The 26,743-nt window shown below is 36.9% G+C and overlaps 3 protein-coding genes across 3 annotated transcripts in view; 2 read left to right on the top strand and 1 right to left on the bottom strand.

The window, feature by feature from the left end:
• The window catches only part of LOC121414909 (sorting nexin-27-like), a 77,062-nt gene extending 73,700 nt beyond the window's left edge, over positions 1–3,362 (bottom strand). The window contains 1 exon segment of the mRNA XM_041607956.1: positions 3,118–3,362. Coding sequence (XP_041463890.1) covers positions 3,118–3,362 — 245 coding nt within the window.
• Positions 3,363–9,495: 6,133 nt separating this feature from the next.
• On the top strand, positions 9,496–17,539 carry LOC121415571 (protein FAM151A-like). Its single transcript, XM_041608835.1, has 7 exons — positions 9,496–9,662; positions 10,292–10,414; positions 11,277–11,429; positions 12,070–12,241; positions 13,311–13,883; positions 14,450–14,654; positions 16,138–17,539. The coding sequence occupies exons 1-7, from the start codon at positions 9,602–9,604 to the stop codon at positions 16,483–16,485; spliced, it is 1,635 nt and encodes a 544-aa protein (XP_041464769.1). The 5' UTR covers positions 9,496–9,601; the 3' UTR covers positions 16,486–17,539.
• A 4,033-nt stretch (positions 17,540–21,572) lies between these two features.
• Positions 21,573–23,773, top strand: LOC121414783 (5-hydroxytryptamine receptor 1A-alpha-like). The gene is made up of 2 exons (XM_041607840.1): positions 21,573–22,490; positions 23,381–23,773. Exons 1-2 carry the CDS (start codon positions 21,612–21,614, stop codon positions 23,681–23,683), a joined length of 1,182 nt encoding a protein of 393 aa, XP_041463774.1. The 5' UTR covers positions 21,573–21,611; the 3' UTR covers positions 23,684–23,773.
• Positions 23,774–26,743: the final 2,970 nt, after the last annotated feature.

The raw sequence follows: 26,743 nt of genomic DNA, 5'->3' as shown, positions 1-26,743 counted from the left end.
CTGAAAGGTAAAATTTATATGATATCATTAGCACCTAAAACAAATACGTCCTGACAGATTGTAAAATAACCTGAGATGCTGCTGACTTTGTTTCTTTTTTATTTTCCTTTCCAACGTTGTTGTCGGAAGAATGCGTCATTCATAATTCTTTTCGGAGAACTCGAGTTTATAACGGAAAATACATAAAATTGATTTGAAGACATTAATACCTAAAAACACTTTTGAAACATTTCCCGGGATGGTTTATTTAAAGTGTATGTGACATTGGGGACTTTTATTTCTTTGCCTTTCTGACTTTTTAGGAAAATGCATCTTCTATATTTCCTTTTCCGAAAGCTAGAGTTCTTTCCTAATAATATATAAATCGCTGACACCTCAATACACTTCATAATGTATGTGCCTGATATAATTTTCATACACCCACCTATCTATGATCACTGTTTTCTTTTCAGAGACATAATAATATCCTTCAATTCGATGAAAAATTTCTGTTGGGTTTATGAATAAAAATATGGAAGTGATACACAATAGAATAGAATAGAAAATAGAATTATGAATCAAAACATATCTTCAAATACTGTAGAATTACATTATAACAAAGATCATAACTAGGACTAATCATAACCATGAATATGTTTCACTGATCACAATATGATAAATGCACTAAGTGGACCATATCTTATGTTCATTTCTAACCGATCTTTTATATTGTTGATCAAATAAATAAACATTATTTTTCCATATATGATTCAAAACAAATCATAAACAAGTTATGCCAGAATTTCAATTGTTTTGATGATTGCCTGATGATCAAACCATGTGCAGTTCTATTGGAAATCATCTCATACATTGTCCATTATTTCTCACTAAATATCAATAAAATATAGAAATGACAAATTTGCATCCAGAATAAATGTGACCACTGACAAGCCACCCCAAAACCAATAATAATTCGCCAAAGAAGCTTCTTCAAAAAGCAAAAAAATTAGAACTAGAGTAAGAGTATTTCAAAGAGTGGTTCTTCTTCTTTATGCTTTCAATACTGTATTTCAAATACGGTAGTAACATTTTAATACAAACAAGATACGGTAAACATGTTTCTTTGTCACAAGTTTTCTTGCAGACTGATTAGAAGTGTCACTGTGATTGCATTGTGAGCACATACATGTATCTTGTTTGAGTAAAATCCCAAACAATTTCAATCATCATTTTCTTTTTTTTTTAGGGGGAGGGGTTCGTTGAGTTTCTTCTACATGTGTTGGTTATTAAATAGGTATAGGTTCCCAATAGAGTGGAAGAATGATTTCAGTTTCAATCTAAGGAGGAAATGAAGTGAAACAAGACATACATGTACATGTAGGCCAGCGGAACCACTAACAAAATTGAGACTGAAGGCAAGCTTTCATTTATTCATTCAACATACACATGTACATAAACTTTCCAAAGATCTGGGGCATGTTTCATAAAGGATTTGCAATTTTTGGAGCTCTTTTAAAGAGAAATTCCAGTAGTTGCAGTAAACACTGATTTCATGAGAGTCTGTAAACCAGGGCTTAATTGTCAGTATATCATCGAGGATATAGATCTGGTACAGTTACATAAACTGAACTTTGTGAAATCTTGAAATCTATGCTAAAAAATGTTCAGACTAAAGATCCCCAACATAGATAAGCGCACGTGGGACAGTGTATAATTATTGCTTTGAATGTCTGGCCCGATGCTCTACCCGAATCCTATGCTTATTTGCTGATTTCTCAGCAATTACACAATTTCTTCCAGAATCCTTTGGCACATATGTTTTATTTATACAAACAGACACTTTGGTTGTCATTTCATTGGATTCTGTACGAACTCATTTTGATATCGTTACCAAAACTAGCATTTACCTTTAAGGTTTGTGTTTAACTATGAATGCGATACAATAATTGTTCATTTTTGACAAATTACCTTGATAACATCAATTTTAAACCTGTATCAAGTATCTTAAAAAATTATTAACATTGTTATCTTGTCATTTTGTTACTATTACTTAAGTATTTGAGTGATCCCAGGTGTCTAATCAGTATCTGCCGAACATTCAAACAGTGTAAATTTTACTAATCGAATAGTGATCGACGGCAAGACATTCAAAACCATTCGATCAATCGATGTTTACTCCCAGGCCTACCCAACACCCCCATAAAAAACAAAATAAATAAATTTTTTAAAATATTTTATATATGACTCAACTCAAAGTTTAACTTTTCAAGAGCAGTCACTCAAACAACACTGCATGCAGGAGTTGAAAACATAAAATTTACCCGAATTGAAATCATCCGATAAATGGGAAACACATTTTATTCTAGACCAAAAGCTTCGATCTCTGTTATGTACGTTGGTTGTTCTGCTGAACTCCGTTGGCTCTACTCACCACACATTTTTTTACCACGTGAACAGTACTATTAACCATTTAGTGATAAAAAATTCTAGCTCGATCTGTACAGGGGACTCAATGGCCATATATTTATGCATTAAGTTCAGATAAAACGGAAATGAAGTTGTGCGACAGCCAAAGTAAGTCACTGTTTTTTCCCCTTTTAAGTTTATTTTTCCCACTTTTGGTGCATTTCAGGCCAAAACGGAATGTTTATTTTGGTAGTTCTTTTTATATATTTTCCTGAAACAAAGACAAAAATCGATGAGCCCCTTCGGGGGATTTTGCATTGTTAACCCCCTAATGCTATGGTGGCTGCACAATAGCGAGCCGTCTGTGTACGAGGACTCGAGGAGAAATGTTAAAAAATGTAAAAAAGAACTCCTCAAAACCAACGGCTGCCAGCCGTCTAAATTTACCGGTACTCTACCTAGGCTATAGATCTAGATCTATAGATTTAAGTTTGAACACTGCTCATCTTTTCAATATTCCAAGTCCAATTGTTGACCTAATTTCACAAGGCAGTCCCATTCATACACTTAAGTGTCAGACAATAGATAAAATGAAACAGACCAAGTTAAATGGACAAACATACAACACCAAAGACGCAAAGTCGCCATGATACCATTACAACCACGGTCAACTTTCAATGAATAGATAAGTCAACTCGTGTAATAAATTGTAAAGAAAATGAGATTCCTTACACTTCCAAGATCCGGTCGCCCTTCATGATACCTGCTCGTTCGGCCGCCCCGCCTTCTAACACTGCGCTGACATGTTGAAGAGGCGCATAGAGTTCGCCATTGATGGATTTGAGCTGGCCACCTTCGCTGACTTGCCCCCGTACATTGAAGCCAAATCCCGTCTCACTCTTGCAGATGGTGACAACACGAGGTGTGTTGTAAATATCTGAACGCTTGGAGCTGTCAGATGGCTCGTCATCAGCCATGATAACTTCAACAGTTTTTCGTCTAGCTTGGAAATCAGAACCAACACAGAGACATACAAAACTTGACCTGATGAAGTCAACTTTCGTTAACCACGGCAGGCCGGAAGTGTATACGGCACCGATATCACGAACCGATTCGCCGAATCGAATTCGACGGACTACGCGCGTACGTTCCCACCGTGCATACCGTGCATTGAGGGCCGTGCTGGGGGAAAATGCTATTACGATGAGACTGGTGGGTGGTGGTGGACGACGACAACGATGATGATGATGATGATGATGACGACGACGACGACGACGATGATGATGATGATGACGACGACGACGACGATGATGATGATGATGATGATGAGTGATCAGGATGAGGTCTAGGAGAAGCCAATGGTTATAAGGGTTGGTGGTGATGCTAGAGAGGGGTGACAGGCTGGAAGTAATTTTCTGAAACAAAATGAGTTGCCCATATTGTACAAAGCAGACCAATGTCATCGTTCAATAAAAAAATATATAATACAGGTACTCATCAAGCGGGGGATACACGTTTTCAGTGCCCATAATGTACACTGTCTTTAACATTATTAGCTAGTTAGTTCCAGAATTTAGGACCGTTGAATAGGAGTGTATTTTTGGCCAGTAAAGTTCTGTAAAGTGGAATATGAAGTTCGTCAGAGTGTCTCGTGGGGTAGTTATGATAAAATTGATTTTTAGGGAACATGGCATCAAAAATATGGGGAAGTGCATTATTATTATAACTATACATGAAGTGCACTCTCTTGAAAGACGAGTTGATAATTATTCTGTTTCTTCCAACTGAGGAAAATTTGCTCGCTCGCTTCTCTCTCTCACATTTCGATACTAACTGTAATCCAGTAGTTTATGTCACAACAAATTCATTACAATATGACTTTTTTCAGGGCTTGCCGACCGACTGGATAATTACACACCACTTGAAAGAGGATTGGGGGCAACATTCTTTATTCTACCTACCGAAAATTTGCTCCCTCACTATGCTCATTCGTCACATTATCCAATAATTATACCTCATGAACGATTTTGATTATCATGTCTTCCAATTCCTGAAAATTTGCTCGCTCGCTTTGCTATCTCGCAATTGGATAATAACTGTAGTCAGTGATAACACAACAAATTCATTACTAAGATATTGAAGCAAATCAGAGGCCTGAAAGATGAAAATATTATGAACACGGATACATATCCTCGTATATAGCCTACATAGCCTTATGGGGATGTCCCCCAAATGTTTAATTTTCAGGTCAGTATATTGCTTTCGCCCCCCTCCCCCCTCTGATCGGACCGGACGGATTTTTTTTTTAGTTATCAGAATTTTTACCGGAGAAAATGCATCTGAAATTGACAGTAAATTTGTCCTGCATGCTTTTATCATGTTGTATCTGTCTTGTTTTTGTTGTTGTTTTGCTTGATGAGATTTTGTTTGCTCCTCTATCTCGACGAGGTTGCCCAGGTATAATACGAGACTGATTAAATGATATCTGTATAAACCCTGATCTGGAGGGGGCCTCGCTTTGGAAGAGCAAAGTCATTTTTAAACCATGGGCTCATGTTTAAAAGGGTCGTTTAGATCGGGCTAAACGAAAAAAAGGGGCAGTGTAGATTCAACTTGTTTTATCCGAATGATGCTATTCTTATTCAGTGGCAAAAACAAAAATACAAGAAGATAATAACTCGTGCAATACTACAATCACATCGGCGAAAGAGATACCAATCTCGATCTCTGGTCGGTCTGAGGTTCCCAAGGAGCTTAGCTCCTTGGAATTCCGTATAAGACAAAGGTTATAGCGATTAATGTCACGCTTGATTTTCACGATAATTTGGTCAATATAATCAATTGCAAAGAAAAAAAGGGACGATGATCTCTAAGCTTTGTGTTCCGGGCTCGAAGAATCAGTTTCAACAGTGTGACTGTAGCATGATTAAATACAGAAAAAAATTACCTCTCTCCTCTGCACATCGTCAATCACTGCTTGGGTCAAACTACAGTGGCGCCCGCTTTCGATGACAATTAGAAATATTCCTTACAGATTTTCTTTTTAAATAAATTATATCTTTCTTGTTTGGGTCTATGAAGATGTGATTGGAAAACTGTTCCTTAACAATGGTGTTGCATTTTTTCAACGAATATATTAATTAAGCATGTGCAATCTACCTTATAACACACTACAATGAAAGAAAAACAATGTTGCAGTAAGTGTTGCAATCGAGGGTATTTCCAATGGCTCGTTGTAAAAATGGCAGAGGTAAAAATGGCAGAGGTAAAAATGGCAAAGGTAAAAATGGCAGAGGTAAAAATGGCAGAGGTAATAATGGCAGAGGTAAAAATGGCAGAGGTAAAAATGGCAGAGGTAATAATGGCAGAGGTAAAAATGGCAGAGGTAATAATGGCAGAGGTAAAAATGGCAGAGGTAAAAATGGCAGAGGTAATAATGGCAGAGGTAAAAATGGCAGAGGTAATAATGGCAGAGGTAAAAATGGCAGAGGTAAAAATGGCAGAGGTAAAAATGGCAAAGGTAAAAATGGCAGAGGTAAAAATGGCAGAGGTCATAATGGTATAGGTAAAGAGTCTTCAACCCCCATGAAAAAAAAATCGAAAAGCCTCCGCATGTAAGCCCTACATAGATTAACTAAGAAAGGTTTTAAGAAAATAAAAATAATGGAAAGGGTGACATTCTTAAAATCATAGATAGATCGTCCGCACCAAATTGATAATCTTTTGGCTAGAATATCCTATTTTTCTGGACTCTCATGGATGGCCTTCTCATGTCAAATCGCTGTATTAGTATTCAAATTTGAAGCACACTCTTGATCGCAATTGAACTTAATTCATTACAGGGGAAGTTCAACCTCGGTTAAAAGTCATTGTAGAATAGCAAAAAAAAATAAAATGATAATGGTGAGGGTTTTAGGAAATCAATCAAAGATTTAAAAAGCTATACTTTTATATTTCAATGGTGACGTCATTTGCGAGCAGCTTTCCAATATTTGGTGTATAGAAAATATTAATGAAATGTAATTTTCTAGAAAAATCCAATTTTTTTTTTATCTTCAGTTTATATCAAGCGACAGATCATTTCACTGACGCTCCTGAAATATTTTTAAAGCAATTATGAACCATTTTTAGTGCATAAAATGTCATGGGGCAGGCTTCCCATATATGACGTCAAACTCTTTGGGAACCTGGCATCCACTTGGACTAGCTGCATTGAGGTATTGCTCTATAAAGACTGAACAATTATTGTATCATTTACATTTAACGTATCAGGAGCACAATCAGGGGCACATCCAGGATTTTCCAAGGGGGGGCACATTTTCCTGAAAAATGACATGCAAAAAAGTTTTCCGCCTACTAACTCGTAAACAAAATAAATAGCAAGCAGTAAAGGGTCTCGCTTTAAAAAGGGGGCACACTTGAGTTAGCATATTTGCTAAGATTTTAATAATTACCTCTCAAGGGGGGCCACGGGCCAGCTGTGCCCCATGGATCCGCCAGTGACGTCACTGGCGGATCTATTCATCATGATCCATCATGATATGGAAATTTAAAAAAATACTTTTATTACAGAATGTTCAGTTATTTTTTTTAATCCAGTTTAAATTATGAAAGTAGTTCGACGTAGACCCGAACTTGTTCGTTTCAGAGGGTTAGTGGCTGCACACATTGGTGTTTACATTTTAAAAATCGTTGGGTTTGTATGTAAAGCGTTGTTCTGCTTACGAGCTTAAGATCCTTTCATCGCGCAGTCACTAACTGAAATCATTTTGGCAAGAAAATGATTGAGTTTAGATCTTAAATGATGAAAAACAACATAATATTTAATCAGTTTTTATAGCCCATTTCGTCGACAAGAATCCGGTCATGGATGATAATCATAATGTAGCCTATCTTTATCATTTTACCTCTGCCATTTCTACCTTTGCCATTTTTACCTCTGCCAATTTTACCTCTGCCATTTTTACCTCTGCCATATTTACCTCTGCCATTTTTACCTTTGCCATTTTTACCTCTGCCATTTTTACCTCTGCCATTTTTACCTCTGCCATTTTTACCTCTGCCATTTTTACCTTTGCCATTTTTACCTTTGCCATTTTTACCTCTGCCATTTTTACCTCTGCCATTTTTACCTCTGCCATTTTTACCTCTGCCATTTTTACCTTTGCCATTTTTACCTCTGCCATTTTTACCTCTGCCATTTTTACTTCTGCCATTATTACCTCTGCCATTTTTACCTCTGCCATTTTTACCTGGCACCCTTTCCAATATGCGATGGCAAGAGGTGCATGCGCCAAGTGCTTTTGCATGTTATTCCTATTTTATTTTATCTGCCAATTATCAAGAAATTGCCAGAGTACCAAGTTGTGTTTTTTAAGGGGGTAATACAATATATTGTACCGAGAGTTCTATGCATGTGCCCTTCTTTACATGTTGATTTACCGCAATCCCCTCATTTCATGAATGAAGATAAAAATATAAAAATTAATTTACATTTCTATTCATTTCGAATTTTTGCTTTAGAACAAAGCAGGCCTGTTGTATTATTGGTAGATGTTTTTGCTCGCTCTCGAGATCCCCCTCCCTCTCTCTCTCTCCCTCTATCACACAACACACACACACTCACGCACTCTCTCTCTCTCTCTCTCCCTCTCTCTCTTCGCTCGCTTGCAGATATTTACAACCAGTGTCCCCAAAACAGCTGCCCCTCAAAATCTCTGCTTGCATATCCATTGCCAAATGCTGGCGCTATTAGGACTAGTACGATATGTGAGGTATATTATGACGATTAAGAAATGTTACATTCATTGATATTTTATTTTCGGTATTGCCGAAAACGAATTTTTGCCCACAAATCGAACAATTTCTTTTAATAATATTACAGGCCCTTACGGGGAGGGGGGGGTTCTGACGAAATAAAAACAACAACATAATGGGCATGGGCGGCGCTAGGATTTTTCGAGGGGAGGGGGCAAAGTGATCCACATGTAGTGCCATGTTTTCTCATTTGTATAACAAGGGTAATAAACGTTCTTTCGATTCTCTTCTTTCCTCTTTTACTTCTTTTTATTTTTCCTCTTCGGTCGCCCCCCCCCCCCCAATGCTCCTGCATAATTTATGGGTGCAAATCATAGGTGAAAGGGGGGGGGTAAGTAACTATCGGTATCGATGGTTACTCAGATTATATTCACCGAATTCGCGCTGAAGTCCCCATTCGGTCAATTTCTGAGGTATTTCAGCGGAAAGTGGAAGCACAGTTTCAGATGTCAAGTTTTAAGAATTCATCACGCCCAGCATGATAAGAGATTTTCGCGAAAATGTTTCCCATGCAAACATTGGCGGCGGAAGCCAAAAAATTTAGGGGGTATGCACCTGAATTTTTGGGATGGACACAGGTAAAAAAATTGGACAAGCGCCCCCAAAAAGGTTATCAACCTAAATTTTAGGAGTTGCTATACCAAAAATTTTTGACAAGCAAAAAAAAAAAAGGTTATCAACCTAAATTTTAGGGTACAACACACGTTTCAGGGGGAGTCTACGTGAATTTAGGGGGGGACGCAGGAAAACAAATTGACAAGCAAAAAAAAAAAAAAAAAAAAAACTTAGGGGGGACCGTCCCCTCCCCCACCTAAAATTTAGGGGGGGGACACGTCCCCCCCCCCGCTTCCGCCGCCTATGCATGCAAACAGCATCGTGCTGTATAGTACTCTAGATTTGTCATATTTTTCATGCATTTTCTTTGCTTACAATGGCAATCCATCGTCTGCTATTAATTTTATGCTAAATAATTTATACCTGATTTATTGTTAATATATGTTTGTTATATCTATGTTATATTACATTGTTATGTAGAAGAAAAATCAAATCAAATCTATTAAAAATAAATTGGAAAAAAAATCTATTAAATGGCACAATAATTTTTTTTAATCTACGAAAGGTATATTTATTTTGTTATTTCTTATCAAATAACATCGAACAATACTGTGTATAATGCTATGGTAGATATAGGGGATAAAGGACAAGGTCTAACTGAATGAGAAGAGGCTGGGAAGAGCCAAAGGTTATGTTTATAAAAAGGAAGTTGTCGGCCTGTCGCCGGTAAATAGTATATCCAACAACTGCCAGGTTTTTCCATAACCGAGCGACCGAATTTCGTTACGCATGTTAGCAATAGAGGATTTTCAATTGTACATAATTTGAGTTAACTTATCAAAATATGATGCTGATAAAACTTTGCTTCGCGTGTTCAATACTGGTTATCTCCATTTCTCACACAGGTAAGTGGGATATATCAATCCATTGTCACTTTCTCTTTGGTCAGCAAAATTCCTCCCTGGGTCACCATATTTCTGTCGAAATTTGACCTTAACATTGCTCGAGATGGTTATAGTCTCGACCATGTATTATTATAATACTCGAATTTGGTGGTTGTTTAAACCATTCAGCCTACCTTTAGTCGTAATGTAAACTCTATACTAACGCCTTTAAATAACGGTCTTTAGTTTGGAATACAGATTGTTGCTTTGGCTGGAATTCCTCAGACAAGTCTTTTTTTTATTTAGTAAGAAATATGCCTAACCATTTTAAAAATGTAGTCTATATTGACTTGACTTCCCATTTAAATTACAGGTGTAGGCATGTGTCTATAATAATATTTGATATGTTTTCCATGGTCATGTATGGAGTAGAATGTCTAGCTATGTGATATGGTGTGAGATGGTATCAGCACTAAAGTCAATGAACATAGCATTCTATTATCATATGAATTCTGGGTGTGTTTTTTTCCAAATACTCCATAATCGTTTTCAAAGTCAGAACTGCTGCTATTATTGAATCGCGTAATGCAGGCGAGACTGCCTGAGGCGCTCCACTTGTTTCTAAAATATTGTTGTGATTATTTTGATAGATGGGGCAACTCACACAGAAGATAATGTACTTGACTTTTTCCCTTCAACCAACGGTGATGGATTGAATGTAATATGGGCTCATGGCGTCAACAGTATCGCATCCCTCAACGAGAGTCTTGCAGGTAGGAGATTCGTTATTGAAGGTGGTGAAAAATTGGGTGAAAACTAGGAAAGATGGTATACGGACATTCTAAGGTGACTTGACATTTTTTTAAATATATGATTTTCTGAACCTTTTACAACGACCTTCTACCTCGTTCTATTACCTACCCCCCCCCACATGCACAGACACTGATTGAAAATTTGATCAACAAGTGTGTCTCCAAGCAAAGACGAGCACATAAAAAACTTGTCGTTTCAATTCCGGAAGACATGGGTAGGCTGCAATTCAGACCCTTTACTCGAGTGAAGGGTTGGACAGCAGACTAACCTCCACCACCTTTCTGCGCCCCTACTCCTCATAATTTCACAACTGCGCATCAATAATGAGGGGACGAGGTAGTAAGTCATTGGAAAAGGTCAACAAAATTATGTGTTAAGTCACCTCGGGGGGGGGGGTCCGTATACCACCTATTAATCTTTTATTTTTCTCTCTTATCAGTTTAAATTGCTATGAATTTCAATATGTATTATAGAGACAAGTTATATGTTCTTCATTGTCATCATTTTGTATTTTTGATTCTCAATGATCATCGTTGTACAATTATCATATATATATTCTGTGATCATGGTGATAATACTTGGTTAAGTTGTGTAATTTCTTTTAATAGTGAGACTTTGTATCTTATGTCTGATTTTAAAGAAGACAATCGAAAAAATGTTATAAAACAAAAATGCCGATATCGCCAGTCTATATCTATGCGAATAATTCATCAATTTGAGTTCTAGACTTAGTCTACTCCTATAAAGCTGCAAAGTTTGTTTTCCTCCGAATGTGTTGTAATCTCTTATGATATGTTGTGTTTTTATTTCATTCACATGCAGACGACACCATGATGCTAGAAACCGATATCATCCTACGGGGTATCGGGACTGAAAATCAAACTAACATTCCTGTTCACGCGCATCCTCCCTTGACCGATAGTGACCTAACCCTTGAACACTTCCTACAGGTCACAACACAGCATACAGACAAAGGTGGGTGACTTTAAGATTTATATATCAGTATTAATGTGTGTTCGCACAAAGTTCCATTTCTATTTTCTAATAGAAATGAAAGAAATAGTACTCTCCAGCGAGACATCAGGATATAAACAAAGTATAGCATATGACATGTAGGACCTCCCATATGTTTTGTGATTTTTTATTTTTTTGTTGAAAAGGCACCAAAAATTCAGTAAAGATATTCCTTCATATTTTACAGGACAAAATAGAAATTGCTGATGAAAATTATGTACTTTCTTATTTAGCATGTTTACCATACACTCTTAAAAATGTTGGGCAACATTCTGTCCACACACCGAATGGTTAAAACTTTATCCAATTCTGGGTAGTTTTAAACCAATAATGTTTGCTTTGGGTGAAAAACTACAAAGTATTGGCTGAAAACTACCCAGAGCTGGCAGGGTTGGATAAATTTGTGTGGACAGTATGTTGCCCAACATTTTAAGAGTGTATAATACTGCTCTTTATTTTTTATGCGTGTGTGGACGCATTTTGTCTTTATATGAATCGTAATCTATCAATTTAATTAGGATTTTCATATTTTCCTGACTTTGTAGCGTCACTGTATTTGTGTTGTCATTATTGACATATTGATGATTATTATTCAATTCAGGAATGAAACTTGATTTCAAGTATTTGGAAGCTCTTGAGCCTTCCATGATTCTCATAGGAGATCATGAATCAGAACTCAAGGCGCCACTCTGGATCAATGCTGATATCGTGATTGGTCCCAATTCACCACGTGATCCTGTGCCGCCTCAGCCCTTCATTGACATTGCAAATAGGTAAATGTTCCTTTAAACATCTGTTAAAACTTCTATCGTCTGTTCATGATAGATTTAAAATAATTTATTATAGAGTATTTTTCAAAATACATTATATGATTGGATTACACTCTCATAAACTGGCATAGCTTAGAAAGAGTTCATTTCATTTCGGTTTATTTTCATATCTATTAAAGCCTGTGTATAGCTTTGGTAAAGGGTCAATAATGTGATTGATAATCGAATATCATCTAATATGACAGTCTTACTGAAGCGTAGAGACCGTTAGATATTTTTCCAACTGCACTTCTCTGAGAAAATTTCAAATATTCAAATCTTGGATATATAGTGCTCTCTCTCGGCGATGCTTGTTTTAAATATTAAAAAAAATGGGCATTCAAGCACTTATCTTATAAATTTAGTGATTAGATATCCAAAAGCTACAGACAAAGGACATAATTCATCTTGAAAGTTTCAGCCCATTCCATGATTTGGAATAGGATTTAATTGAAAGACAAAAACACACAGATATTTTAATTTGATCGGGTGACCCGATCAAGTTAAATTTCCATGTAAAATCGCAAAATTTATCCTGTAAAACAGATTTTCATTTCATATCCTCCACATCATAACTGTTATAGGGCATATCCATTCATATTAGCTAGCAATGAATTGGAATAGTGATAGGTGCATTGGTGGATTTACCAAAACTATACACAAGCTTTAAACATACTACAAATCAATACCATTCAAGGCATGCACACAGTCATGACAATAGTGCCTTTAGGCCTATATGCGTTTTACAATCTAAAATCAAGATATGGGGAAAAAGGTTGCTTTAATTTACGTTACATTGACAGATTTGAGGGCCAAATTATTTGAAAAGCAGCCGTTACTACAATAGTGTGATAATGGTTAAAAGTCGACGTGTAAGCTCAGTCTAAATGTTTATGATTCGAAACTGGAGTGCTGATAAATAGCATGTTTACTCATTATCACTACCTTTGTTTGTTGTTATTGCTGCTGCAATTCTCCTTGTTTTAGTCATTTTTTTATTATCAGAATTCTAAAACATTCACTTCAATAACAGGTACTTTGACAAGACCACATTATCACTGGGCTTCACGACAGCTTGGGGTCCCATGATGGCCGATAAGCTCTACACATGGACCATGATCTTCGATAACTTATATTACTCTTACCCTCTGGACCCACAACCAGTCACCTTCCCTATTCGGGCAGTCTGGTGCAAAACGTCCTGGCCAAAATTCGTGTGGCTCCTCGGTCTCCGGGATTCTTTCTCTATCACGGTGTGGTCGTCAGGGAGCGACATCGTTGACGTCGGAGGACTCGTTGACCTGCGAACGCACGGTGACACGAGGAGAATATTCTACGACCTTCCAGATCTCCAGAAGGAGGCATTCTTGACCGCCCTTGATGATCCGGAAAGGACGCCCTCACCCCCACTGGACACCGCCTGGGATCGAGAGCAATGGATTGCGTTTGAAAATCAAGACGGACGAAACTTTGCGTTCCTCAGCACTGAGGGCCTAGGCATATCTGGAAACGCTTCTCGAGCAGCAATTGTTCACTCTAAGAGACAGCACATGCCTGGGACTGATGGACCAATGGCAGTTAGGACAAGAGTTCAGTTCGTGCACAGGTGATTATGTATATACCTATGTATTGTCCCGTGTATGGGACATGTTGGTTCAGTGGTAGACCATGCATCCGCCCAATGAATGGGTTCAATCCTCGGTCGAGCCCCAGCAAAGGCTTACAAATTGGGTCTTCTGCCTTCTTGTCTGGTGCTCGATGTATCAGAATTGTGAAGGGTAATAATAACCTTACGTTGCAGGTCTCAATGTGACAAAAATCCATATGCTACCATGGGTAAAAAACCCAATATTATTATTATTTTCATTATTTTTGTTATTGGCATATCATACGATAGACGCGGAAATGCGGTGCATGTGAATGTCTGAAATTATTTTAACAAAACGATTTTTTTCCATTTATCAAAAATATGAAAACAGATAATGACCGTTCTTGATGCACATTTATCTTTTGTGAAGGATTTTGAGGAAACCCAGCGTAGGATGTGTATATACCATGCTCAGTTCAAGTCTACCATATTCATTTTAAAATCACAACATAGGGTAATTCAAGACGGTACATTATACTCATGACAGAAATAAACATTGTTGTATTACACACTTCCTTTTATAGATACGATTCCACATCGACAGCAACAGTTGACATCTTCATCCGTAGCAAAAACCTGGTTGACGACGCGGAAACGCGGGAAAATATTTTGGCAGGAAACACGGATCCATCGGGGCTGAAATATTCTATTAGCTCAGATGGTAAAGTTGCATTTAATGGAACACATTTCTCGGAATCATTACCTGCCGCAGAATGCTACAATGTCCAGGTAATATATACAGTGCGTCCCACAAAAAACGGAAACGAGATTTATCGATGATTTATCATAACTTAATCACAAGTACAATAGACAAAATTGTAAAGCTTAGAGTCTCCTCTTTCATCTGAAATAACTTAGATTATTTCTCATTCACGCATGAGTGAGCAAAAACAATTTGAAGAGGGGATACCAAAAAGTCACTTGCCGGGCTGTATCTGGGTTTCACAATGAAAACCACATTTTCAAAAAATTCAATATTTGCTTTTTAATTTGATACCTGAATTACAGAAACTGGTCAAGAAATAGAAAGTTCTAGTTATTTGAAACAAGGCTTGATTTTCAACAATTTCTTAAAATGAAGCGGTTTTACAGGCTAGCGTTCAAACTCACTCGACACTCCGTTTTGTTACCGTGCGATAGCTTCTGTGGGGAAACTGGTGAAAACACATTTATTTAATGAAATTATGGAAAAGCAAGCATTGTTTCGAGGGATCATAACTTTTTTTTATTTCTTGACCATTTTCTGCGATTAAGGTATCAAATAAAAGAGCAGATATTGAACTTTTTAGTCATGTGACTTTCTTTTTGAAATTCAGATACCCCCGCCAAATTAGTTTTTGTCATCCTTTCTTCGAATGGTTTTTGCTCACCCATGCATGCGTCCTGTGGGTCCTGTGAAAAATACAGTTTGCCCGAAAATACTGTTCTTGTTTTAGGTAAGTTATAGTCATTCGACTGTCTGGTATTACATGAATGCAAGTTATTATTTCTCATAAATTTATTTTGTAGGACATTAGGTAAACTCTTTCTATCTCGCGGATACATGAATTGGAATAGTTGTAAACGGTACAAGTTAGTGACTTTAAGGATACGTTTCTGATGAAACAATTCATCTGTATGAGCCCCAAGGGGCATTATCCTCAGTATTAGATTGCATTCAGATTAATTCCCGATTTACTCGGATTAAGATTAGAGGAATCCGAGAGTGTTGCATCGATATTGATTAAGGACTATGGTAAAAAAAAAATACAAAAGTAGAAAATTAGATGAAAAAAATATACATTGGCCTACGTACCTTTTGAACCTTCAGCTACATCATCGTCGTCTTCACCGTCATTTTTCGTCACCACCACAACAATCATGATCCTCAACAACAGCGTGCCAGCATACACACAAAAGACACTTGAGAGAGCACTCCATAAATTAATGTAATTTTCTGTCATCTTTATAATGAAGATCATCATCAGCAGCAGCAGCGACAACAGCAGCATCATCATCATCTTCTGTTTCATTATCTTCATCTTTCATCATTATCCTTTTCATCACCATTATCATCATCATCACAACCACCACCACCATTATATCAGCATCATCATCCCCATCACCCTCAATGTTATTGTCAATACCATCCATCATTCTCAACACAATTACATCAGAAACAATGATAATTTTTTTTTTTTGTGTGTGTGTGTCTTTTCTCGAAACTTTGTAGATCTTGGACCATCTTAACGGGAGCATGCAGGTGGATTTCATCGTGAAGACCTGCAGCGACGCCCTCGAAGACGATCCCAACGCTGAGCAGGTAATCATGTCCTTTCCCGAGAAGGAGATGGACGAAGGTCAGGAATACTACGTCATCGTAATGAAAACCGGAAGTGGCAAAGACGTCATCCTTGAGGACCTTCATGTTGAGGGGTCCCAAGATCCTGAAGTACTCTACACCACCCCAACTTACACGACCGATTCACGAGGAGGATCGCTCCTGGAAGCTACAGGCTGGTTCTCTTTGGTGATAAGCGCAATCATAACAATTCTTAGTACTAATTGCACGTTCCTTTGAATAAAAGAAAAGTAAACAAAAAAATCATACGCCAAAGTGGAAATGGACAATTTCAGTTTCTTTGCTCCTATAATAATAATAGTAATAATAATAATACACTTCTTATAAAGCGCATTTCAGACATGAAAGGACTCTCAATACAATTTACAGAAATAAAAATTATACAACATAAGGAATTACTTAGAATAACACTTAAACAACATCATCATTAATCAGTTATATCATGTATGGCATAAGTACTAGGAAAGGACTATTTGAATGCTTCATCAAAGAGAAAATATGTTTTAAGTTGTGATTTGAAAAGTCCAGGATAATTTAGTGATCGGAGAGTACTGGGGAGGGAATTCCAAAGGGTTGGGGCACTGTAGGAGAAGGACATTTTGCCATGCGTCTTAGTCTGGGTACTTGAAGGAGTAGTTGAGTTGATGATCTAAGTGTCCTAGAGGGGATGTACATGTATATATGGAGAAACAATTTCAGAAATATATTGAGGGGCAAGACCATGAACAGCATTAAATGTTATTAGAAGGATTTTTGAAGCGAATTCGTGATTTGATGGGTAGCCAATGAAGTTCTTTGAGGATTGGGGTGATGTGGTTGCGTTTCTTGGATCTGCATGGAGACAAGTCTTGCAGCGGCTGAATTTTGGATTCTTTGCAGCATTGCTATATCTTTTTCCGGGGTTCCGTACAGGAGACTATTATACAGTTACAACAGCGGCAATTGAGCATGTAAAAATATCTTCTCCAATTAAAATCAAACTTTGGCCTCAAATTAGCATAAAGTTGTATTGAACTTTGATTTCTTTTGTATTTACTGACTTATCTTGGTAATAAGATTAATTGTAATTTAAGAAAGTTCCCTAATGTCGACATGTTTTTTTTTATATCACTGCAAAGAATACCAGGCCCCAGGTCATTCAAGCGTTAACATATAACACATAAATATGGTATCAAATTATTTGGGAGAACATACTCTTTCAGACCATATATCGAAACAGAGGCGTCGATCCTGGGGGGGGGCAGGGGTGCGATCGCCCACCAATGAAAATATTGGGGGGCAAACATATCGTTTCGTACAAAAAAATGAAATAAGATTGTAATGTTACTCAGAAATCAGCAAGCGAGATAGAGATACACAACTCGTTCTTTATTTAAAATCGTGCTCAAAATGTCCGCTTTTCAGATTGGAATCTAAAAATTTTCAGCTCGCGCTTCGCGCTCGCATAATTTCTGTAGCAAAAGCCCATACTTTTCATGATTATATAGGTAGACAGAATGTCTCGTTTTGAGTTTTAAACCGCAAAAGAACTCCCGCTTCGATTTGGAATAATCTTTTGTTGGATATATATCTTGTTTATTAAAAACGTCCATCAAACTGTCAATTTTTTTCAGACCGAAATATCAACATTTTCACATCGCGCTTGGATTACAGGCGCACGCCACAACGCCCAATTATGTTTTAATAATATTTACTACATTCATTGAGGTCAAATGATACAAGTTGCATGAAATAAAATTTATAAGGTAACAATTTGGGTCTACTGTCAGAGAACGAAATGCTATCGATTAGGTGGTTTATTGGCCTAGTGACCTAATTCACAAGATCGCATTTTGGTACTCACAAATTGTGGGAAAATTGATGCATTTTGTAAGGACTGATACGTTCCCATTCCATGAAATCATTGCTTGTGATTTGCTGAAAAGCTCTGGGGTCTGTTGCAGAAAGAGTTTCGTTTGAACGCAAGTCAAAAAATCAATCGCAAGTCCCAAATGCGCGCTGTTGATTGGTTGAAAATCAAGTTGCCCATGATTTTTAGAGTTGCGATCGATTGCAACTCTTTCTGCAACGGGACCCAGACGTCATTAAACAGTATACGGTTAGCATGTTTGGTAAATAATAGGGTTTCCCTTAGCGATTTCACGTCAATCGAATTTAAATGAAAACGTGTCATTCTTTCTTTATGAATTGAGCCTCGTAATACCTTGGTCACATTTGCTCTACGGCGGCCGTAAGGCGAGTCGAAAACAGCCATTTCAACATTTTTTTGTACCAGCTACATGTACATGTATTGGTTTGAATTGAATTTAATGAAAAGACTGTTTTCGACTAGCCGTACGGCCGCCGTAGAGCAAATGTGACGAGCTATAAATCTCTCTCGTTGCTGTCAGTCTGATATCTTTTTTACACACGTACAGAAATAAAATTCCGAAATCGCTGTTTTGAAATATTCTTTGGTTTATCTATGTCTTATTAATGTTTCACCAAAATGGTGTTATGACTTTAAAAGAGGCTAATAAGAATCTACTAGACAAGATATACTCTCTATAAACTTGTATTGCTAAATAAGATTTGTTCTCTGCAAATCGAATTGGATAAAGTGTTCACATATAATTTATCTATCATTCAGATGCGAGTATTTATTTATGCCTGTGCATGAGCCAACGTTGAAATATTAAAATACCGCAGGCCTCGATCATAATTTAGTTCAATTTGGATGTTTTGGTTTGATGTCTTGAAAAATTTGTTATTCTGTCACCAATGGAAGCATTTCCTCCAGAAAAGAGAAACTGTAGGCTTTTCATGAAACAATATAAACATGATATAGATATGTAAAGTTTGCACAAACCGCAGTCACCTAGGCCTGTGCACTAGTGAAAAAATGCTGATGCTCTTTATTGCATTATGAATGTTTGGGACAAATAAGTTGTGTGTAACTTTATGCCTACTTCCAAGGTAAATGAATATATAAATGGTATTGTAAATTGCATTTTTTTTCATATCATTCGAAATATTGTAATCCAGGGGCGGATCCGGAATTTTTTTAAGTCTTCATTCCGAATTAATGGTGATTTATGTCAGAAAAAAAAAATTGACAAGCCCGAAAAGGTCATCATTTGCGCATGCACGACATATTACCCTCTAACAAATATTTGTTATGGCTCTCAGGGGAGGGGGGGAGCACGGGACGGATGTAACCCTACCTAGATCCGCCAATGATGTAATCACTTTGTGATTGTCTCAATGATTATATATAATATTTGAAAAAAAAATGTTCTTCAACGTTTTACTTGGTTTCTAAAACTGTTATCGAGCAAAAATTGACCTTTTTTAATTCTCATGAAAACTTAGTTTTTGTTAAACATACATCTCCCCAAGAGATACATTAAAGTATAGAATTTTCCCTGGGGATTTGTAAAAGGAGATGAACGAAGTCAGCCTGCATTTGTTCTTAAAAAGGTTCCATGTTTCTTTTCAAACACTATAGATGCACTAAGATATTGTACGTATAACGAGACTGAAAAAGAAGAGTTTAAGAGGATTACATCGATCAAGTAAGTCGCTTCATAGCTCTTGCTTTGTCAGTCAGTTTGAAGGTTGTTTGCATCTTAAAAGCCATGAATCCTTCGTTCAATTGTCTGAACTTTAGTTTCGTTTGGTGCATATCCAAAAAGGACGATATATAGTTTATCGTGGGCTGAGGAGCCCCCCCCCCCTTTTGGCGGAGTAAACAAAATGAAAAAAAGGGAAGATTTTTTTTTAAGGAAAAGAAGTGGAGAGAAAGGAGGAAAAAAAAGAAGAGGGAAAATAAGAGGAGGAAAACGAGTGAATAAAATACGTTCAGGGGAAGACTTGGAAAACATTTTTTTCTAATAATTCATGTCACTATATTAATTTTTTCGCTCGCGCTCACATTGCCTGTTCGATGAGATACTTATCTTGCTCAATAGACTGATATATAGCTTAAAATATCAAGTTTTTAAGTCAATAAATACAATACATATTTCAACTTGGACATCGAGCTTTCATTATTTTGTTTGATTTACGTAAGTGAGATTTTTGTAAGTGCTCTGTAAAATGTGAATATGAACATTTTGCAGCTTGCGCTGAGCGCTCGCATTATTTGATTTGCCAAGTAGTCTTACCTATTGTCTTTGTGTATTCCATGAGAATCTCAAAATATCCTTTTTCAGGTGTCTGATTGTAAAAAAAAAATGAAGGCCTAAGAGCTAGCGCTGTGTGCTCGCATTTAGATTGGTGAGTTATGTAAATCTATTCATTAATTATATAAAAACTACTTAAAATCCCGCATTTATGACATTTTATATTCGTTGAAATATGTATCGTCTTAATGTTTAATTGCCCCAAAATCCTTAACAGGTCCCTTTTCGACAAGGCCAGATAGCATATAAAAAAAATTTCTGCTCGCGCTTCTAGCTCGCAATAATTATCTGGTTACATATGCATCTTCTTCAGGTCAAAAAACATTGCCCAGAGTGTTCAATTCTCACAAAAAAATAAATGACAATTGATTTTTCTCTTATTGAGCTCGCACTCACACTATTTGAATAGGGCTTGTGAGATTATCACACATTTATGTTGTTTATATAAGAATAAAGCTAAGAAATGACTGATAGGGCATGGGCTTTTGCCCCCCCCCAAAAAAAAAAAAAAAAAAATCACCACCAAGAAAAAAAAGAGAAAAAGGAAGGGATAAGGGTGAAATATAATATTATTTTCCAAATATTGCGTCGAAATCTATCACCAACTTGGATTTTTGTAATTACGCGATACGACATATCGAGCCTCCTCAAAATTGTTAGCTCATTACGCCATTGGGACAACCCCTTCAAAGAAACACACACAAAAAAGAACTTTGAGCGGCCGATCGGGAAAAAATGGGTGAAAAAAAAATCGCCCCCCCCCCCTATTGGCGGAGGCTGGATCTGCCCCTGGTTTATCCAAAGTAAAATTTGTAAAGAACATTTATGAGAGAAATACCCTTGCACGAATATGCACTCGTTAATATATTTCAAGGACTTTTAATAATCATTGGTAGCGTCTTTTTTCAGAGACCAATTTCCTGTATTGCATTTTGTGTCATTTAAAGAAATGTCACACAATAATGGACAATGTTTGACAATTTTCCTTCTGTATCTCGTCCATTTGATATTGGAAGGACGATCCCAGCTTATCAAAAAAAAAAGTTATATCATCGTAAATACTACACTAAAAATATTGCATCATTCCATGCTACTCATTTATGAAACAGAGCGCGTAGGCATGTCACCAAGAGATGTATTTAAAGGAAAGCCGTAGAGCTCTGGGAACTGCTTGATTTAATCATGGCTTCTTTTAACACTCGGTCATTCTCGACGGACATAGTTTTAAGTGATGCCCAAAATACCACTCCTCATTCTCTTGATCCGTCTGGAACTAATCCAGAAGACCTAAGAAGTCTAATCTTCTCCGCCATTTTTTTCGCTCTCATCGTGATAGCCAACATTATCAGCCTCGGAGCGTTCATGGTTGAGAAACGCCTCCGTACCTATAATAACTACTTCATCATCAACCTAACCATACTTGATTTGCTGGTTGGAATTGGATTGGGGGCTGTGATAGAGCATTCTTATATCAACCGCTATCCATTTTCTCAAAATGTCTGTAAGATCATGACTGGAATCTTCAATGGAATCGTCAATGCTTCTAACATCACTGTGGTTGTGATCTGCGCTGATCGACACCAAGCTATTTACGATCCCATCAACCATTTCATCTCTAGGTCAAAGCGTAAGGCCATCATTATCAACTCCCTACCGTGGGTGATAGGACTGTCCTTCTGGATCGGGTATGTCACTGTGTGGGAGTTCGTCGTCGATTTCGACAACGGGCCACACTGTCTCCAGCTGTACGTAAAAAGCCCCATCACGAATGTCATCCAGGTTGTGGCCATGTTCTTTCTGCCTCTTGCCGTTATCGCCGTTCTCTACTTCAGAATCTATAGGATGATCCGAAAGACGGTTGGGAGAAGGGGAAAGATCAAGAGGTCGGACGGGTTAACAGACATCAATCTTTCCACCACAGATGTGTCAGGTGTTCGTGTCATTTCGAGATCGCTTGAAGTCTCCTTAGATAACATTGCAGAACCAAGAAGCAGAGACGACACCATCGTATCTCCGTCACACGATGAAGGCAAGATTGGAGATCGCAGCCAAGAATTGTCGGTAAGAAATCTGAGGAAATTTACCCGTTATGAATTCTTTGGACTTACTCGTGAAGTTTGGTCGACGGACGTAGGTCATCAAATACGTACATATACTATTTTTTTAATGTAAATATATAAGTTGTCGAAAAAAAATGGACAATCAACTCTTGCCATGTTGTTAAACTGTTGACCACTGAATTATCATAGGTTTTAAGGGGCTATCTATTTGTAGTAGGCAATGAGTTAAAGTCAGGGGGTATCAGGATACTCTGATAGGGAAGGGGGTAAGACGATTTCAAGATGACGTAATTTCTTCGCATTCATAATAGGGATATGTTATAGAGTTTTAAGGTCGTACCTCTTTTTGTATTCTTCTTTCTTCCTTTTTTCTTCATCCCCTTTTTTATTCTCATAATAAGATGAAAGGGGGTGGTGGTCCCCTACCCCTCTATGGCGCCGCCCGCGCTCCTGCAACAGATTTTTAAAACTAATACTATTATCAGCACTTCCATTATACCCATTTGATCAATGAAAAAATACATGTACCTATTTACGAGACCGCCATCATTATCATTATCGTCGCTCACGATGGCGGTCTCTTGCATTCTTTTAGAATGTCTGCAGTTTTAATGAGTAGTACATTTTAAACAAACAAAAAAATTAATTGATCCAATGCTTGTACTATTAATTTGTTACCTACTACATTTGTAATATTTTCTTGTAAACTTCTATCTGATGAATGTAATGCAGAAATAAAAGCAATCAATCAATAATTGTTGAGTATACCCCCGGCCCTCATCTCGGTGACTTTATGTTCTTGTACACAAAATGCACACAATATCTTTTTGTTTTTCCTTCCATTTCTCCCTTTTTCTGATTTTGGCCATTCTATATTTCTAAAAACAATAGACATCAACCTCAAATCGTATGGAATCGACAGCTGAAACGACGAAGGCCATTCGAACCCTCCTCCTCATCGTCATCGCTTTCGTAGTCACGTGGATTCCTGTTAGCGTTCTCAATTTGATCTACAGCTTCGAACCTCGACTCGTTTTGCCAGGTCTACCAATCGAAGCTTTCACAACCATCCTCAACCTGCAGTACGGGAACAGCCTCTTGAATCCTCTCTCCTATGCCATGTCTCAACCTCTATTTCGAGAAACCATCGTTAGGATGTTCACCTGTAGGGGTTGTAGAAGATTAGCTAAGTAAACCTGTACTCTGATACTGCTTTCTTTTTGTTCCTTTTGGTCATCCACTTTCGTTTTAATTCCTTTACATTGCAACCAGTGGCGTATAGATCGGGGGCTTGGCCCCCCCCCCCATGAAAAAAAATCACGACCAAGAAAAAAAGGAGAAAAGGGAAGAAAGTGAAGAGAGAAGACTGAGATATGATATCATTTTGTGAATATTTCTAATAAAAAATTCGAAATTTTGCTCGCTCGCAACTTTTAATAACTTTTGCCCCGTACGTCGTGTCTGACCCCCTCATAATTATTTTTGGCTCATTACGCCACTGATCGCAACTACTTTAAGCTACTTTATATTGATTTATTTATTCATTATTTATATATTTATTTTAATTTGTGACATGCCTATATTTTCTTGTATTGGCATATGATCATTTTGTTTGAAGAATTGATAAAATATGGTTTATTTTCTTAAATTTTTATCTTTTATAGTTCCTAGAAAATTTGCGCTTTCTCTATATTTTGTGGTATAGTTAAAAGAAATTTGTTAAAGATAAACAAATTGACTTTTTATTACTTTCAAGTTCATTTTGTCACAGTTCCTAGTTTGATATCTTTAAAATTTAATGCCTCAGTTGGCAACGAAATTCCAACTTTGCTTAAAGTTGTTGATTCTGGTCGTAATTTTCATTTGGTGAACAAAAAAGAAATATTTTTTGTATCGCCACTTTATCGACCTTTGACCGTGAAAATAAACTGGCCACCTTTAAATATTCATCCTTTTCTTATATGCATATACCGGGTGGCGCTTTTACCACTCAATTTATTCCCTGTCTTAATTTAAAAAGTTATACGAAAAACTTTTTTGTCAAATTATGTCAACTTCAGGAAGAAGCGCATTTGATGCAAATGTGACCAAAATCGTTATTTGCCAAGAAATTACCAAATGTTTTTGTCATTATGTGATATACTCTTTCATTTTGTACCTGAGAGTTAGATTTTGGTTATTAATTCAAATTCAAAATTCAAATTCACATTATGTCTTTAGCCATGAGTACTTCCTGACCACCAAATTGCCTATACCTCGATGTTCGTTAATCCGAAAAAGAAAAAAAGGTTCGTTAATCAAAACATTTTGTGGCGTTATTCCGAAGGTTCGTTCTTCCGAAGGTTCGTCATAGTCCAGTAGAACCTCAACATGACCGTCAATTTGGGTATATGCAAATTTTGTTTGCTCAAAGTGGTAGTATAGGATGTTTTCTTCAAGAATCCGAAGGGTGCCACCTGGGCACTTTTGGGCATTTTTTAAATTGACGTCATAAGCCACGCCCACTTTTTAACATTCCTCTCAATTATGATTTTTCTATTTTACATAATAAACATAATAAAATCAAAGCTAACGAAAACTCAAATTCAAATATATTGATTTTATAACATGATTATAGGCCGCGAAAAGGTCATGTAAAGGTTATCAAATGTCTTAAAAGTCAAATTGGAGAACGAACAGGTAATACTACATATAATGCGAAAGCTCTCATACTTAAAAAAAACAACCCAGCGTATTTGTATGCATTTATTACTGAAATTTGTTGTTGAGGGTGTATATATTTAGTATGAATCTGACGGTTGCCACCCTGGAATTCTAAGCCAATTACTTTCATAGACATCATAACCCACGCCTACTTTTTCACATTCCTCTTGATTGTGACTTTTCTTTGTTTTATGGAATAAACATATGATGTTTAGTATTAAAGTAATACTAATGGAAATTCATAAGTAAACGAAAAGGATTACATGGCGTTCAAGACTCGTCCGCGTCAGTTACAGGTCATTTAAGGTCATAAAAGGTCAAAATAGGTCACAAACTTACAATAATGCAGAAGATCTCGTGTTTTAGATACAAACAAGTCAAGTATTATATGCATTTTTGGAGTAAAAGTTGTAGGCGAGAATGTGTATTTTGAGAATCTGATGAGCGCTCCCTGGTCATCCTCGTACAATTTTTTTAACTTTATGAACACCATCCAGGCCCTTATTTTTAAGAGGCAGAATTTGAACGGAATGAAGTTAATGGCATGAACATAATGGTATCAAATTGAACCTAATGAAATTTCCAATTCAAATGTATGGATCATCAGGCTACTGAATGAGCAGATCATTTAAAGGTCAGTAAGTGTATTAAGATTCAAGATGTCAAATTTGGGCAACAAAAGAAGCGAATTACAACATATAATCCAAAACATGATGAATCGGGGTCTGGTGCTAAATGTTTTTTTGCCGATCTGGGGCCCATTGCATAAAACTTTTTACCTGAGAAAACTCCGGTTGTTTTTACCAGACTTTTTTGCCCTGTGTTAAAGTCAATGGCGGAATTCAGACTAACCTTAGTTTTCAGTTTTTACCGGAGTTTTCTCAGGTAAAAAGTTTTATGCAACAGGAGCCTGGTGTGAATGAAAGAAAAACCGAACAACAGTCGAGACCGAAGAGAAAGAAAAATCGGACCAGTCTTTGAAAGAAGAGGAATTTTATACCAATCATAATGATTATGATTAAGAGGTAAAATAGAAAAGTAATAATAAACATCATTGTGAAAAAAGGTCGTGGCTTATGATGCCATTAAAAATTACTTCTTGGGTGCGAAGGTGGCATCTGTCAAATTCTCATTTTATACACCCTCAACTAGAATTTTCAACGATATTTAATATGTTCCTTTCAAAATATGAGATGTTCGGAATTATACGTTGTGTTACGTTTTTGTGCCCCAATATGACATTTTAAGTCATGAAATGGCGTAAAAATGACATAAACATGTTTTAAATGTCTCGTGATCATATTATTTTCATGGGAATGTTCATTAGCTCTAATTTGATACCAAAGATAATATGTTCATTCCATAAACTGCTAGTATATAGGTCATATTCCGTCCAAATTAGGATGTACATGCCTAAGTGAAAACGTTGGTCAGGTTCATAAAGTGAGGAAAAAAAAGAAATTCCCCAAAGATAACAAGGCAGCATCCATCAGATTCCCCTAAACTACAACTTCATTAAAAATGCATCTAATACTTGACTTGTTTGTGTTT

This window comes from Lytechinus variegatus, chromosome 5, assembly GCF_018143015.1.
Source record: "Lytechinus variegatus isolate NC3 chromosome 5, Lvar_3.0, whole genome shotgun sequence".
In the NCBI taxonomy this organism is placed as follows: domain Eukaryota; kingdom Metazoa; phylum Echinodermata; class Echinoidea; order Temnopleuroida; family Toxopneustidae; genus Lytechinus; species Lytechinus variegatus.
Note: the sequence above shows the minus strand (reverse complement) of the source record. Positions and strands in the feature narration are given on the sequence as shown.

Excerpts from the sequence above, each read along its gene's own strand:
- LOC121414783 (XM_041607840.1), top strand. The coding sequence starts at position 21,612 with ATGGCTTCTTTTAACACTCGGTCATTCTCGACGGACATAGTTTTAAGT. Across the intron at positions 22,491-23,380 it reads ATCGCAGCCAAGAATTGTCG|ACATCAACCTCAAATCGTAT; the intron begins GTAAGAAATCTG and ends TAAAAACAATAG.
- LOC121415571 (XM_041608835.1), top strand. The coding sequence starts at position 9,602 with ATGATGCTGATAAAACTTTGCTTCGCGTGTTCAATACTGGTTATCTCC. Across the intron at positions 10,415-11,276 it reads CCTCAACGAGAGTCTTGCAG|ACGACACCATGATGCTAGAA; the intron begins GTAGGAGATTCG and ends ATTCACATGCAG. Across the intron at positions 13,884-14,449 it reads AGAGTTCAGTTCGTGCACAG|ATACGATTCCACATCGACAG; the intron begins GTGATTATGTAT and ends TTCCTTTTATAG.